This window comes from Humulus lupulus, chromosome 5, assembly GCF_963169125.1.
Source record: "Humulus lupulus chromosome 5, drHumLupu1.1, whole genome shotgun sequence".
NCBI classification, from domain to species: domain Eukaryota; kingdom Viridiplantae; phylum Streptophyta; class Magnoliopsida; order Rosales; family Cannabaceae; genus Humulus; species Humulus lupulus.
Window position 1 is genome coordinate 81,811,235 of NC_084797.1, and position 16,884 is coordinate 81,828,118.

The 16,884-nt window shown below is 42.6% G+C and overlaps 1 protein-coding gene across 1 annotated transcript; it reads right to left on the reverse strand.

The window, feature by feature from the left end:
* Window positions 1-357: 357 nt before the first annotated feature.
* Window positions 358-9,865, reverse strand: LOC133779258 (uncharacterized; the record flags this gene model as incomplete). Its single annotated transcript, XM_062219242.1, has 6 exons — window positions 358-400; window positions 5,811-6,010; window positions 6,146-6,914; window positions 7,047-7,680; window positions 8,122-8,374; window positions 8,744-9,865. Coding segments are annotated over 6 exons (3,021 nt in total), but the record flags the coding sequence as incomplete, so codon positions are not given.
* Window positions 9,866-16,884: the final 7,019 nt, after the last annotated feature.

Genomic DNA, 16,884 nt, shown 5'->3' on the forward strand with positions numbered 1-16,884 from the left:
TACCCCTCTTGTCCCCCGACTTCTTCCTCGAGGAGGCAGTATTCAGATCATGCGTGTGCCCCTCATTTCTTGACCGCACCTGTGGCAAGGAACCTTCGTGGTGCTTCAGACATGGGGAACTACTCTCTGGAAGTTGGATTTTTCCACTGTCAATGGGGACAATCGTTTCCTTCTTTCCCTGTACTTCTCCTACATTCATGGTGGAAGGTACATCAAATTTTGCTTGTGCCATGTAGTAGAGCACTTTTAGCATTTTTCGCACTGTCTCTTCTAATTTTTTATTTTTTTAGGCGTAGCTCATCTATCTTTCTCTTATCCATTTCGATTCTGATCTCCTCAGCAACTCGAGGGTCTAACTCATGCAGGTTTGCGCTTCCATGCACTACCATCACCATGTGTACTGGCGGTTTCATGATTGAGCGAAGGGACGTGTTATAACTTTCCTCGCTTCATTCTTTTCCCCTTTCACTCTCGCTATTCCTCCAGGAGTTGGGAATTTCATGGCCAAGTGGTATACTTAGGTTATTGCCTTCAACTCTCTTAAGGATGGTCTTCCAAATACTGAATTTAAGGCTAAGGCATAGTCTACCACGACAAAGTTTGTCATTACAGTGGTTTGTCTAGGTTGCTCTCCCATGGTGAAGGGTAACTCGATTGCGCCTAAGGGCTGTATCGAGTCCCTTGTAAACCCATACAAGGAGGTATTGCTGGGTGGTATAGGATGTCTATGGAGCTCCCATTGTCTACCAGGACCCGATGCACCCTCATGTTAGCCAGCTGTACAGTCAGTACCAAGGGGTTGTTGTGCGGAAAATGCACACCCCGTACGTCTTCTTCAATGAAGGCTATTGAGTCATTTTCTCCCTTAAAGCTTTTTGGGGGTCGTTGTTCCAAGCTTAAGATGCATGGAAGTGGACTTTGCCTGGCTTCCCTGCCGTATCTATCTTGCCCCTTCCTCGATTCGCCTCTGAATCCTGGCCCTCCAAAGATGGTCCTCACCTCTCCTTGCACCTCTATGGCTACATCTCGTGCCCGTGGCAAGGGTGGTTTGTCTTCTGGTCTTTTGTTTTCTCTTCGGATGTATCTACCCAAGTTCCCCCTACGTATGAGTTCTTCGATTTCCACCTTTAAATGAGTGCATTCTGCCGTGGAGTGGCCAATGTCTTTATGGTACTGACAGTATTTGCTGGGATCTCTCTTCGATCGGTCTCTCTTCATTGGTGGGGGTCTCTTGAAGGGGACCTGATTCTCATTCGTGACGAAGATATGTTCCCTAGTATGTGTTAGGTCAGTATAAAAGGTGTATGGGGTCTGCCTATGTTCACCCACACGTTTGGGTTTCCTAGGATGATCATCACTCGGCCCTTCGTAGGCCCTATTTTTCTTTGCACTATTTAGGCCTTCATGGGTTGAGGGTTTTAGGGATGGCTCACTCTTTCTAGCCTTAAGACTCTCATGGCCATCCTCAATGTAGATGTATTTCTGTGCCTGTTCATAGATGTAACGCCCTGGTTACTCCAAGACCGTTACTGTGAACTTTGAACCGTGCTTAACTCGCTAACCGAGTTCTTTGGTTATAAACGTGCATCTAGGTGTTATTAAAAGGTTAAGATGTAAAACAAATCAAAAGGAAAGGATATATTTTATTTAAAACATAAAACTGTTCATGGGCCCATAAAAACGTTTACAAGTTATTTACGATACAAAATGGTCATTATAGTATAAAATTTACAACCCGTCGACCTAAGCGGCAAAAAATAGGGTTAACCCCTACTCCCTTTGAGAAACTCCTTGGCCGTGGTGGTCAAGAGGCCGCATATGTACACATCGCCACCTAAGCTCTCCACTCAAGGCTGGGTGAGCTTTTCTTTCCCTTTACCTACATCATATAGCACCCATGAGCCAAAGCCCAGCAAGAAAACTCATTACTGCATATAAACATTATCAAATGATGATCATTATAATCATACAGAGCTTATATCCCTGAACAGATGAGTGAATATCACTTTGTGGTTACGTTAACCACGAAGGAGCGTATAACTCTAATTAGATGAGTGGTTTAACACTTGAGGTTCTGGTAAACCATAATGAGTGACTGAAAATCAAGTCACTATGGGGCTGGACACCTATAGCCATGTGACTAAATAGTCATTGGGGCTCTCTAGCCCTGGCTCTAATCCGTTGAGTGACTGATGGGTAGTCACTACGGGCTCGACACCCACAGCCATGTGACTAAACAGTCACTGGGGCTTTCTAGCCCTGGCTCTAAGTGACTAGCCTTTGGCTAGACAAGCGCTTTTAGTTTTCATCGAACTTGAGGTTGGTCTGACATTAATACTCATTTAAGTCATTCAATGCAGATGTCGATTAGATCTAATCTTTGTCGGCTTGCATTAAACACGCTAAGACCGTTCATGACTTATGAGTCAATACCATGTGACCAGTGCTCAGTACTACTGCCAAACTTGACTAATGAGTCACAGCTTCACAATTAATACTGACACCATTTCCAATTCTGACTATTTAGTCAGTGCCATGCACAAGTGAGCAAGATTTTCCAAGCATTCAATATGCAATCAATGTCCACACTTAAACATTCAACATGCCTCAAGAATAACCATGCATGTCACATATGGGGTGCAATTTTCTTACCTCTGGTTTGAGCGAGAATTAGTAAAAGAACGACCCTTTAGAATGATCTGTCTTTTAGTTCCTTAGCGGTCACCTAGTCATAACCAATTGGAATCAATCAATAAAGTAAATCAATAAAAGGTTCATAATCTAAAACCTCACTCCCGGGATCAATCCCACACTCTCAGGACTCCTAATCCACCCAAACGGGGTAAAGAAACCAACCCCCGAACCCCGAAAGTCATCCCGAGCCCTAAAACTAGGACTTACAGAAGCTGACCTAGCGCTGGGGCGCTGCCCCAAGTCAGAGAGACCCACCTCCCTGCTCTGCCTAGCGCTGGGGCGCCACCTGCAGGACCCGATTTTTTTGGTCTTCTCCCCTGTGATTTTGTAACGCCCTACTTCCTTAGAGCCGTTACTAAGTGAGTTTTAAGACAAAACAGTGTGCAATGAACTCGCTAACCGAGGTTTTTTTTTAAACGAAAGTGTGACTAATTAAAAAGTGAAGGCTGTAATCCTTGAAAATGCGTTGTTTCATTAAAACTTCTAGTATTAAACATTTGGGATCCCAAAATAAGGTTTGAAAACTATTTACATCTTGAAATAAGTTTACAGTTGATTAGTTATAAGAATCATAGATTATTACAACCGTTTTTCGAATAAACCCCCAACCAAAGCAGTCGGGCAGGTCAAACATGTACGCGTCGCTTCACGCTCTCCGTACTCATGGTTGGTTGACTCAATCTATGCCCTTACCTGCAACACAGAGCACCCGTGAGTCGAAGCCCAGCAAGAAAACTCATGCAGAACATAACATATGCAAATTATACAGTTAATCATATCAGATAATCCACAGATAAACAAGTCAACCATTAGACTAAGCAAACACGGCCATGCCGCCCCATAAGCCTTACCAAAGCCTGGGGTCTCGGTCCTTACCGTAGGATCTCACATGTATCCACTGGGTCCCACCTTGACTATAAGCATCCCATGTGCTAAGTGTTACTTCCGGCCCCACTGCCGTTCTCGGCTCCATTGCCGTTCTCGGCTCCGCGCCGCATCATTCCACTATAACCACATATAGTATAACTCAAACAACATTCAAACAAATATCAATTCATTTAAGTCTACACCCTAACATGTAATGCAAAATATAGGGTCGTGCCCTGCAATCATCTCATCATGCAATATAGGGCCGTGCCCCGCAATCACACTATGGGCCCATGCCCTATCCTACGGGTGTTATAGTTTTCTTACCTGTACTTCGAGCTTCCTGATGAACTAAAGCTGCGAGCACGGTCCTCTAGCACGAGCCTCTCTAATATCCTAGTCACAACACACATGAAACATCCTTTAATACTAATCAATTCAAAACCACTTCCCAGGACCAATCCCACACTCTCGGGACTCCCAAATTCCTAAAACAATTCATCGGAAACATCCCCTGAACCCCCGGAGCAAAAGCTCAAATTTGCAAAATTTCCCATCCTGAAAAAGGTGTAGCGCCGCGGCACTACCCGCAAGGGCCGCGGCGCCCAGAGAAGTCAGAAAGCCCCCTGACTGCAAACAGCTTCGCGCCGCGGCGCCCAAGAACAGGGCCGCGACGCTCCTTCGCGAACCCAGGAAAAACTGGGGTTTTCCTCTGCATTTCATCATCCAAAACACTCCCAAACAAATACCTAAACCCCAAGATCAATTCAAAACCCCACATAGACCATTTAACAACTCAGAACATCATTAAAGAAACCCAAACACACAATCAAATCCCCAAAATCCACATCTTTGATTTTCAACTTCAGAAAATATAAAACCCAAAACTCAAACTTAAACCATGCTTAAATTCCTCAAACCATAACAGAAACAAGCCTTAAATTACATAAAGTCCTTACCTTGAATGAAGAATCCCACCCTAAGCTCCCTTGATTCATCTCCTAAGTCTCCAATTTCAGCTCCTTCACTCTTCTTCTTCTTCTTCTTCTTCTCATTGCCCTAACTTTCCTTCTCTTTAGTTTTTCTTCTCTTTATTTTTAACAAAACCAAACAATGACCAAGCCCCAAACCGTGTACCCCTTAATACCCAGCTGCAACATATCCAATTCCCAGCCAAATGACCATAATACCCCTCCTAATAATCCTTTTGCCAACTAAACCTCAAGGGCACTCTAGTCATTTTTTATATATTGCAATTCTACCATTTCTTTCACCTAAACTTGTTACTCTCAGCAATAACTAATGGTTACCCAGGTTACTAAATCTCCAATAACCATTAACCGCCAATTCTCTACTTAACCATAAAATTCCCAAAGTACCCCTAGGCTCCTCCCGAGTCGGGTATAGAAATCCCGTTGTGAATCTTAAGTTAACTTGCTCTCTAGGACCGTCTCCGCACGTGCTGATACGAACTACGCCAACAAGTGTGACGAAACCCGACACCAAATAAGGAACAGCCACCAAGAGCACACGAGATTGGAATGGAACCGCGACCCAATGCTTAGCCAAGCACGAACCTTGGTATGAGGAAGACGCCACAAACGGGAATGGAATCCGTTTGATAAGTCAGGATGAACGCCACAAGGAATCTCCTTGATAAGTTCAAAAGTTTCTTCAAGAACTCAAGAAGAAATAAACTCACAATTTCATTCAACATAATCTGATTTTCCCAAATGTTTTGGCAGTCCTTATAAGGACGAAAATTACATGAAAACAAGACCCTTGGTCTTCCTAATGAAACCGAAAAATTAAGGACAGCCCCTTTGTCTTCCTAATGAAAACTGAAATTAAAGACAAGCATTTTGTCTTCCTCATGAAAACCGAAAATTAAAGACAAAAGGACTATTGGACTCACACAAGTCAAATGTTTGACTTATCACAAAAATAAAGAAAGACCAAATAACAACAATAACGTAAATAAATTAAAATGACAAATACAATAAGACTCATGAAGCTCCTAAACTCAGTCAACTTTGATGAGTAAGACAAGTCTTTGTTCTCCTTCAATGTTGACCACGGTCTCCTCTTGTTTTAGGACTTTGTGGACTAGGCTGTTAAGTTCTTCCTTGAATCTCTTGGCTCGTGCCCTCGTCACTGGACCAACTGGAACTTGGCTTGATACTTGGGTCTTGGTGTCCTCATCATTCCCCCCCTCTTTAGAAGGATTTGACCTTAAATCGTCACCTGCATCAAAAGGACTCAAATCAGAAACATTAAAAGTAGCACTAACATTATACTCACCTGGTAAATCGAGTCTGTAGGCATTGTCATTGATCCTTTCAAGTACTTGAAATGGACCATCTCCTCGAGGTAGCAATTTTGAACGCCTTTGTGTTGGGAATCGCTCTTTCCTCATGTGTAACCATACCCAATCACCGGGCTCAAAAACCTGCTTATGACGACCCTTGTTAGCTTGCTTAATGTATTGTTCAGTCCTTCTTTCTATGTTGAGTCGCGCCCTCTCATGGATTTTCTTCACAAATTCTGCCTTCTTCTCGCCATCTAAATTCAAATGCTCAGAAACAGGTAAAGGTGATAAATCCAAAGGAGTTAGAGGATTAAAACCATAAACAATTTCAAATGGTGAAAATTTAGTAGCAGAATGCATTGAACGATTATAAGCAAACTCAACATGTGGCAAACAATCTTCCCAAGTCTTAATATTTTTACTTATGATAGCCCTCAACAAGGTGGATAGGGTCCTATTAACTACTTCTGTTTGACCATCGGTTTGAGGGTGACAAGTAGTAGAAAATAATAGTTTTGTCCCAAGTTTTCCCCACAATGTTTTCCAAAAATAGCTTAAGAACTTAGCATCCCTATCTGATACAATTGTTCTAGGCATACCATGTAATCTCACAATCTCCCTAAAGAACAAATCTGCAACGTTAGAGGCATCATCAGTTTTATGACAAGGAATAAAATGAGCCATCTTAGAAAATCTGTCTACAACCACAAAGATTGAATCCCTCCCACGCTTACTTCTAGGTAAACCCAACACAAAATCCATTGAAATGTCAACCCATGGTGAACTAGGGATAGGTAGGGGTGTGTAAAGGCCATTTGGCTGAACTCTTGATTTAGCTTGCCTACAAGTGACACACCTACCACAAATTCGCTCAACATCTCGTTTCATGTGGGGCCAAAAGAAGTGCTCTTGCAACATAACTAGGGTCTTAGCAACTCCAAAATGTCCCATCAACCCTCCCCCGTGGGACTCTCTAACTAGCAAATCTCTCAAAGAACAATTTGGTACACACAACCTATGTTCCCTAAACAAGAAACCCTCATGCCTATAAAATTTTCCTTCAGCAGATTTTTCACAAACACCATAAATTTCCCCAAAATCATGGTCAGCAAAATACAGCTCCTTTATGTGTTCAAACCCCAGTAATTTAGCATCAAGAGTGGAGATTAGGGCATACCTGCGAGAAAGGGCATCAGCAACCACATTCTCCTTACCTTGTTTATAGCGAATGACATAAGGAAATGTCTCAATGAACTCAACCCATCTGGCATGTCTCTTGTTGAGCTTGTGTTGGCCTTTCAAATGTTTCAAGGATTCATGATCTGTGCGAATCACAAACTCCTTTGGCCACAAATAGTGCTGCCATGTTTCTAAAGCACGCACTAGTGCATACAATTCTTTGTCATAGGTGGGGTAATTGAGGGCAGCCCCACTTAGCTTTTCGCTAAAGTATGCAAGCGGTCTCCCATCCTGCATAAGAACAGCGCCAATACCTATTCCAGAAGCATCACATTCAACTTCAAAAGTGTTAGAAAAGTTAGGCAAAGCAAGTAAAGGAGCATGAGTAAGCTGGTATTTCAGTAGCTGAAATGCCTCCTCTTGAGCTTCACCCCATTTAAATATCACATTCTTTTTGATAACTTCTGTAAGTGGTGCGGCGATGGTGCTAAAATTTTTCACAAACCTCCTGTAGAAGCTAGCAAGTCCATGAAAACTTCTAACATTACCTATAGTTGTAAGGGTCGGCCACTCTTGGATGGCTTTGATCTTTTCTTCATCCACCTGAATACCTGTAGCACTTACAACAAAGCCTAGGAAAACAAGCTTATCGGTGCAGAAAGTACACTTACTGAGGTTAGCATATAAACTCTGTTTCCTAAGAACATCCAAAACAGAATGCAAATGCAAAACATGGTCATGCAAATTCTTACTATAAATAAGAATATCATCAAAATACACAACCACAAATTTTCCAATGAAAGCACGCAATACATGATTCATTAAGCGCATGAAAGTGCTAGGTGCATTAGTTAGTCCAAATGGCATGACTAACCACTCATACAATCCATGTTTAGTTTTAAAAGCAGTTTTCCACTCATCCCCTTCTTTCATACGTATCTGATGATACCCACTTTTAAGATCAATTTTGGAAAACACACAAGAACCATGCAATTCATCTAACATGTCATCTAAACGAGGAATGGGATGTCGATATTTTACCGTTATATTGTTGATGGCTCGACAGTCAACACACATCCTCCATGTTCCATCCTTCTTGGGAACTAGAATCACTGGAACAGCACAAGGGCTCATGCTTTCTCTCACATGCCCTTTCTCCATCAATTCTTCAATTTGCCTTTGCAATTCCTTTGTTTCATCAGGATTACTTCTGTAGGCTGGTCGGTTTGGGATGGAAGCACCTGGAACAAAATCAATTTGATGTTCTATTCCTCGAACAGGTGGCAAACCATGTGGTACTTTCTCAGGAAACACATCCTCAAATTCCTGCAAAATAGACACAACAACACTTGGCAGCGAAGAATCAAGTTGGTTAGTATTTAAAAGAGCCTCCTTATACATGAGTAAAATCATGGGCTGTTTTGTACACAATGCTCTCTTAACCTCACTTTTTTTTGCATAAAAATTATTTTGTTTTCTCTCACTTGATTCCACACTTTTCTCTCTTTGTCTCTCTTTTTCCTCACTCTCATTCATCTTTTCATTCTCTTTTTGCTCACTCATTTTCTTTTTGTCACTCAATTTTTGCAACCTCACTTGATCTTCATACACTTGCTTTGGTGTCAAAGGCGCTAGAGTGATTGTTCGTTGACGGAATGTGAATGAATACTTGTTGGTGAAGCCGTCATGCTGCACCCGCCGATCAAATTGCCAAGGCCTTCCTAGAAGGAGGTGTCCAGCTTGCATGGGAACCACATCACACAACACCTCATCTTCATACTTGCCAATTCGAAATGAGACTAGCACCTGTTTTGTAACCCTCACTTCACCACTATCATTCAGCCATTGCAATTTGTATGGACAAGGATGCCTAAGCGTTGTAAGCCCCAGCTTGGCAACCATGGAAGCACTAGCAACATTAGTACAACTACCTCCATCAATAATGACACTACATACCTTGTCTCTCACATGACAACGAGTGTGAAAGATGTTCTCTCGCTGCACCTCTTCTTCCTCTTCTTTTGCTTGCAAATTCAGGACTCGCCTTGTGACTAGTGCAAGCATCTCACCAGATTCTGGTCCATACTCATTGTCAGAAGCATCTTCCAATGGTGGCATGTCAGCAAGATCATCTTCATCTTCAGAATCTATCTCTCCACTTTCTCGAATCACCATGACTCTCTTGTTTGGACACTGGCTAGCAATGTGTCCTCTCCCTTGACATTTGAAACACCTTATCTCACTAGAATGAGACTTAGTAGGAGTTGTTTTACCTTGAGGTGGCGTGGCTGTGGTGGCTGGTTTTGGTGTAGATGATGAAGTGGGTTGGTCTTCTTTCTTTGGATAGTTCGACCTCCAAGGTGTTGTACTTGGATTGTGTGGGCTCGGTCTTGACCTCGAACTTGAACTACCCTTCTTGAGCTGCCTCTCAAATTTGATTGCCATATGAACCAAATCCTCCAATTCCACATAATGGTGTAGCTCGATTGGGTCAGCAATCTCTCTGTTCAACCCATTCAAAAACCTTGCCATGGTTGCCTCCCGATCCTCTTCAACATTGGCTCTAATCATAGCCATCTCCATCTCCTTGTAATACTCATCAACACTTCTGGACCCTTGACGAAGACCCTGCAACTTAAGGTATAGATCTCGATAATAATGAGATGGTACAAATCGCCGTCTCATCACCCTCTTCATGGCCTCCCATGTGTCAATAGGGCGATCTCCACTCCGCCTCCTGTTGATGCATAATTGATCCCACCAAACAATAGCATAATCAGTAAACTCAATGGCAGCAAGTTTTACCTTCTTCATGTCGGAGTAGTTGTGACAATCAAAAACTAGCTCCATTTTCTTCTCCCACTCAAGGTATGCTTCAGGATCACTCTTCCCCTGAAATGCCGGGATTCTCATTTTGATATTCCCCATATAATTATCTACCTGGTTCCTATCTTCTCTATTCCCACCATACCTCCGATGGTTACCCGTCGACATCCTATCAAACTCATCATCAGAAACTACCCCTTCTAAATCCCCTTCATTCTCATCCTCCCTTTGGTGCACCCTATTCCTCCTTGGTCTCCGTTGTGCCCTCTCTTCTACCCTATCCAACCGCTCATGTATTTGCTCACACTCCTCCCTCAACATCCTCCTCATCTCCCCCATTAAAGCTTCAATTTGTAGATTTGGAACTGTAGGTGGTGGAGCATCATTGCCTGCATTTCTTTCTGTATTTTGTGACATGATGGAGAATCTGCAAAACAATAAGGTTAGACAATTATAGAAAGGACCTCACTGCACTCCCTCACGTGTTTCACTCAAAGAAAATGGTCACTCAAGTACACTCGTGTTTGCACTCAATGATGGCTTTTACCCTCAAATAAGCTCACACCTCTGCCTTTTTCCCCTCTATTTTCTTCTTTAAGCTCTTTGAAAACTAATGAAACAGTGATATGGAGTATTCAAGCAGCAAATCCAACCAAACAAACCAAACGAACACCGACGAAAACTGGTAAAAATGACGAAAAATGATGATTTTTGGAACACTTGTGTGGGGTTTTGGCAAAAAGGCCTCTAGACCATGGGGAACAAGAATATAACAAAAAATTTTTAAGAGGGGTTTCCAGACTCTTTTTTTTTTTTTTTTTTTTTTTTTTGCTCTCGGATCCCCTTCCCTTTTCCTTTCCTTTCCTTTCTTCCTTTTTGTTTTTTTTTTTATCTCTCAAATTTGATAACCCAGATACTCAATTTTTGAAAAGAAATTTTTTTGAACACCAAAGAACCAATCCGGAAACCAAGCAAACTGTGGTACTATAACAGATTCAAGAACACTCCCAATAACAGAAAACCAATATTCCCAAAATCCAATCTGTGATTCAACCAATAAGATCAAAACCAAAATAATTTGTGGCACTATAATAGTCTCGGATTCCACATCAAATAAAGGAACCAATTGAAACCAGGGACACAATTGAAACAAGGGAGTTATCAATACCAAATTCGGATTTCACAACAAGAACAAGAGAAACCCAAGACAAAATTCGGATTTCAAAACAAAACAGCAAGAGAAACTCAATGACAATTCAGATTCCACAATTAGAACAAGAGAAAAACTCAAAGCCCTAATTCACGTTAAGAACCCTAATTCACGATTTTAGAAACAAAAAGAAAACAAATTAGGGGAAATTTCAGAAACCCTAATTCAATTCCAATATTTGAACAAAGAAACGAAATGGAAAAAACAAGGGGAAAAAAAAAAAGCTAGGCCAAACCGTATGAACCTAGGCTCGGATTTCAAACAAGGAGACAATTGAAATAAGGAAATCAACAAACTCTAGAATAGTTTCGGACACCAATGTTGACCACGGTCTCCTCTTGTTTTAGGACTTTGTGGACTAGGCTGTTAAGTTCTTCCTTGAATCTCTTGGCTCGTGCCCTCGTCACTGGACCAACTGGAACTTGGCTTGATACTTGGGTCTTGGTGTCCTCATCACGTGCATCACAACAATAACACCACACTCACGTGGTACAATTCACAGAATACAATTATCACATATATGCCCTCAGCGGGCTAAAATTACCAATTTACCCCTATCATGCAAACGGGGTCCACATGCATATTTATTTCACCTAACATGCATACTAACCACGTAGTCATGCATCTCGAATGTTCAATTAGTCATATAACATACTTTAAATCATAACCATGCATTTAACTCATAAAATCACACATAAATCCCAACATACCCTCCTGGCACACTAATCAAGGCCCTCAAGCCTTATTAGTGATTTTGGGTCGTTACAGATTTCCCCTGAAAACTAAGCTTTCAAACCAACCCTAAACATCACTCAAACATGCCATTTAACCCCAAAACTTCATCCATACCCCAACCTCATCAAAACCCAAGTAAACTTAATCAAAAACTTCCATTGATTCCCAACTAATCACTTCCAATTTCACAACTGAAAACCATTAGAAAAATAGAGTATAGCTAAAGTTTCACGGATGAATTCTTACCTCAAGTTGGATTTGAGTCCTCTTCAATGGATGAACTAAAGTTCTAAGCTCCAAACTTTGATTCCCTAGCTTGGTTCTTCAAATTGGGGTTCAAAAATTCCAAAGGAGGAAGGAGGGGGATGATGATTGTGAGAAGGAGTGAGAAAGCTCTGCGTTGGTAAGCTTCTACAATCCAAATGGTTGATATATATCTTAGGGGTGAAAAGACTATTTTGCCCCTAGGTCATTTAAAGGTTTCTAAAGACTCCCAAGGGTAAAATCTTCCTTTCCCACCTATTTCGTTAATCATAATTAACACCCTCCAATTCCCGTTATTCTCGATATTCTCAAATACCAATAATTCATATCCCGTTGCCCTTTTATTCCCAACAACGCTCTAATCACCAAATTACCCCGCGACTCACCCTGAGTCCCGAACTTAATCCCGTTATGACCAAACCGCTAACTTACATTCAATGATCGTCTCATGCCGAATAGATTGAACAAATCCACATTATGATGTGGCCTCAACAACAAATCACCGACATGCATACAAATATACAATTACGCCCTCAACTGGTCAAATTACCAAAATACCCCTGTGATGAAATGTGGACCCACATGCATGCATTTAACATCATATTATAATATAATTCACATAAACATGCATTTAATAGTTTAATGGCATAATAAATCAATTATGGCCCTTCCGACCTACTAATCCAACCATTAAACCACATTAGGGATTTTGGGGCATTACAATAGAAGTTGTCTAAGTCAGTGACCTCCCTCTTTAGCATGTTATCCCATAGCTTACTACCCGAGCACACTCTAGCTGTAATTGCCATTTTTAACTCCCCTCGGGTCAAGCTTCCTACTTTAGTTGCCTCCATATTGAACCTATTAATATAGATATTTAGCTTCTCATCCTCTCATTGTTTTACGTTAGCAAGGCTGGTGCCCAACATGGTGTAATCATGCACTGCGTGATGTTGCTGGAGGATTTCATCAGAAAATTGTTGCCAAGACCTGATGGACCCTGGCCTAAGTCTCTTGAACAACTTGTATGTAGGTCCCTTTAACGTGACTACGAAGCAGTGGCATCTGGCTTTGTTATTAATCCCCCTTAACTTCATTAGGTCATTGAATGCATCAAGACGGTACTTTGGATCCATATTTCCCTCATAGGGGGTCATGTGGGGCTCTTTGAAGTTGGTCGTTCGCCTCACGACTTGGATTTCTCTAGTGAAGGGTGAGTCGTAATTAAACTCGTCATCGATAACGTGCCCCCCAAACGCGGTGATTATCTTGCTATGTAGGCTCCTCATCTCGGTGTCTAGGTCTTGTCTCCATTTGTTCAAGGAGTCCCTCAAGTCGGATGGGTTGGCCTTTCCTTTCCTTTTGTCTTCTAGGGGAGCCATAGGAGGTGTGGTCCCCACACCCGACCTTCTCCTATTGAGCTCTTCCCTCAAGTCCGGGGGTGTTTCCCTTGAAGTGGCCTCAACTTCATTTCGAGGGTTAGCATCGTTCCTCCGCTCCGTCCTCTTAGGCTGCTTCGTCTGCCCAGGACACTAATGCTTCTTTGGCCAAGGGGTATTGCTAGTGGAGAGTCGATTCCTCCCATCATCCACAGGGACTGTGGTCTTTCCCCTCTCATGGCCTTTTTCCTTTCGCTTAGGAAGAGGCATGCTTGACTTTCCCTGTAACAGGCCATTTAACACCTCTTGCCTGTTTTCTAAGGTGGTTTCTAGCCTTTGGTTTATTTGGTGTAACTCACATATCTCATCCTCGAACAATTGAGTCCTCGAGCTCAAGCTTATGGAATGTACTCGAGGCCTCTTGTCGGGACTCTGCGTTGAAGGACCCGGATCTCGCCAGCCGGAGTTTGACTCCGGTGGTGGCCTTGGGGGAGGGAATGCTCCTCTGCCACCCGTAGGAGCAGCTGCTGGTCATGGATGGTCTCCATCAGGTTGGAAGTTGGGGATGAAGCCTCCATTTCTTTTTCAGGAGCCATGGGCTCCTTTGGTGCATCCACATTTCCGGGGGGTGGAGGGTACTTCATGGAGGCTTTCAACGGATCTCTGTTCAGGTGGACAACAAACTCTTGTGGTTCTCTCAAGTGCTTAGAACGTCTTGGCATCTTTCCTTGTTGGAATCAATAGAAGAACAGTGGCTTGACACTTATCCTTCCTGCAGACGGTGCCAAATTGTTGATGGTAAGAACTCATCAACTAAGTTAGATCAAGAATTTTGTGAGTTGTAAAAGAAGCGAACTTAAATCGACTGAACTTCAAGCAAATTTTTTGATGGTTTCAAGAACACAAAACGCAAATGCTAGAATTTAAGAAAGGAAAATAGAGAGAATGTAGAATGTGTGTTTTCATTAGCAATGGCTGATTACAAAACTCCCAAAATTCAAGGAGGTCATATTTATAGTAGAGCATTATTGGCTCACTGTACATGGTGGTCCTAGGGGAACATGACCCTGTATATGCAGTCTACGGATGACAATGGTGTTGGGAGTGTGGTGGTCGGCTCCAGTACACACCAAGGGTCTATGGGATCACCTCAACTTTAGTACCTAGTTGTACCCCCACCATCTATTTAGTACTAATGTCAGAGGTTGGCTGGGAAGGACCACATCAGGTACCTTACTCCCAGGACCACTACTTGTATGGCATGGTGTTTAGGGTTAAACACCTGGAGTCTTCAGGGCCGTACCCCCGTACGTACTTCGTATCTATACGATCTCTTTGAGTCATGCATAGGTTTTTATCCTCACAATGCATCCTACTCTTTTAACCTTTAAGTGTTGAAGTCTTTATGGTTCATCAAGGGAGACACGATCCCAAGAGGCATGGGAGGCCAATGCCTTACAAGATGCTCGTCATGGGGGGAAGGACCATGTGGAAGGCTATGCCTCTTGAGATGTTGGTGCGAGATAGGGGCCTGTGGCGCAAGACGGGGTCGCAAGGTGGAGGCCTGGGGTATGAGACAGTGCCTCTTGAGGCGTTGGCATGAGGCAAGGGTCTATGGCACGGGATGGTGCCTTGTGAGGCATTGGTGCGAGGCAGGAGCCTGTGACGCAAGACGGGGTCGTGAGGTGGAGGCTTGGGTGCGTGGGAGGGTGCCTCGCGAGGTGTTGGCACGAGGCAGAGGCTTGTGGCGCGAGATGGGGTCGCCATGCAGAGGCCTAGGGCACGAGACGGTGTCTCGTGAGGCATTGGCACGAGGCAGGGACCTGTGGCATGAGACGGGGTAGCGAGGTAGAGGCCTGGGGCTTGAAACGGTGCTTCGCGAGGCATTGGCGCGAGGCAGGGGTCTGTGGCGTGAGACAGGGTCGCGAGGCGGAGGCCTGTGGCACGAGACCATGCCTCGCTTGGTGCTGTCGCGGGGCCTTTAGTGCAAGGCCAAAGGTCGGGATTGGCCGTTTCCATCCTAAGCCTATACTTTGAAGGTTACAAGGCGGGGACCTCATGTAATTGAAATTTTGGCATCCACAAGCATGAACTAATTTTCTTTTTAGGGTGTTAATGGATTCTTCTTGAAACCTTATGATTATCTAATGCAATTTTTATGAATTTCATGTGAATATCGTGAATTATTTGATTTGTGTTTAATGCTTGTGAAACATTGGCCACCAATTGCATGATTTATATGATTTTAATCTAAAATCTGAAAAGTGAAGGATAAATATGCTTCATTCAAATAATCATAGATTTGTATTGGACGAGAGTACCCGTATGATTTATGTAGCTTATGGATTACGTGTTTAATGCTTGCAATTTGTTTAATTTACCACAGAGATGTAGGAAGTTTTTTGTTACGTTCTCTTAATCCAGGACCATTATACTGTGTACTTTAACTAGTGTCAGACTTGCTAATCATGTCATTTGGTTATAAACGTCTAACTAAGGTTAATGTCAAGGGTTAGGGTTAAATTTTTTGGTCAAATGAGATGTTGAATTTTCTTTTAAATGTTTAATACACACATGGGATCCCAAAATGTTACAAACAGATGTTTTAAAGGGTCTATACTAATCAAAAGTACAACCAGCCAGCCTAAGCAAAAAAATAAGGGATACAACCCTAGTCCTTCTGAGATATCCTCGATCGTGTTGGTCGAGCAGCGCATATGTACACGCCACCACCGAGGCTCTCAACCTCATGGCTGGTCTAGCTTTCCTTTCCCCTAACTTGCACCACATAGCACCCATGAGTCAAGGCTCAGTAAAAAAACTTAAACACGTGCATGAACAATAAATACAAATTCCAGATACATATCTAGCATGCCAACCAGTAATAACCTACTCAAGCATGGATACAATTACAAATAAATGATCATTGGAACATTCTGGGGACCGCTGCCCTGAATAGATGACCATAGAGTCAACCTGGGACCTATGCTCTAGCTATGTGACCATAAAGTCACATGGGGCCCTCGCCCTTAGCTTTGAGTAACTAGCCATAGAGCTAGCCAAGCACTTTGTTTTCCAACGACCATAGGGTCGACCAATGTAATAGTACATCCCTGATTGGGCCTAAGCCTCTCGACTAGCGTGCAACATACTATTGCCACCCTTGACTAATAAGTCAAGGCCTTAAACCAGATATTCAGATAAACAGACAAATAGATACATATAAGAATACTTCAGACAATATAAATATGCATACATATTAGTCATATAGCTCAGTCAGTTGATTACAAACATAGTAATAACCATGTTCCTTAATGGGGCCGAGCCCTAATTACACAGACAATGCAAACAATCATTAAACAGTTATCCAAACATGGAGCATTCAAGCATGCATAATCAATGAGCACAAACATAACTTACTC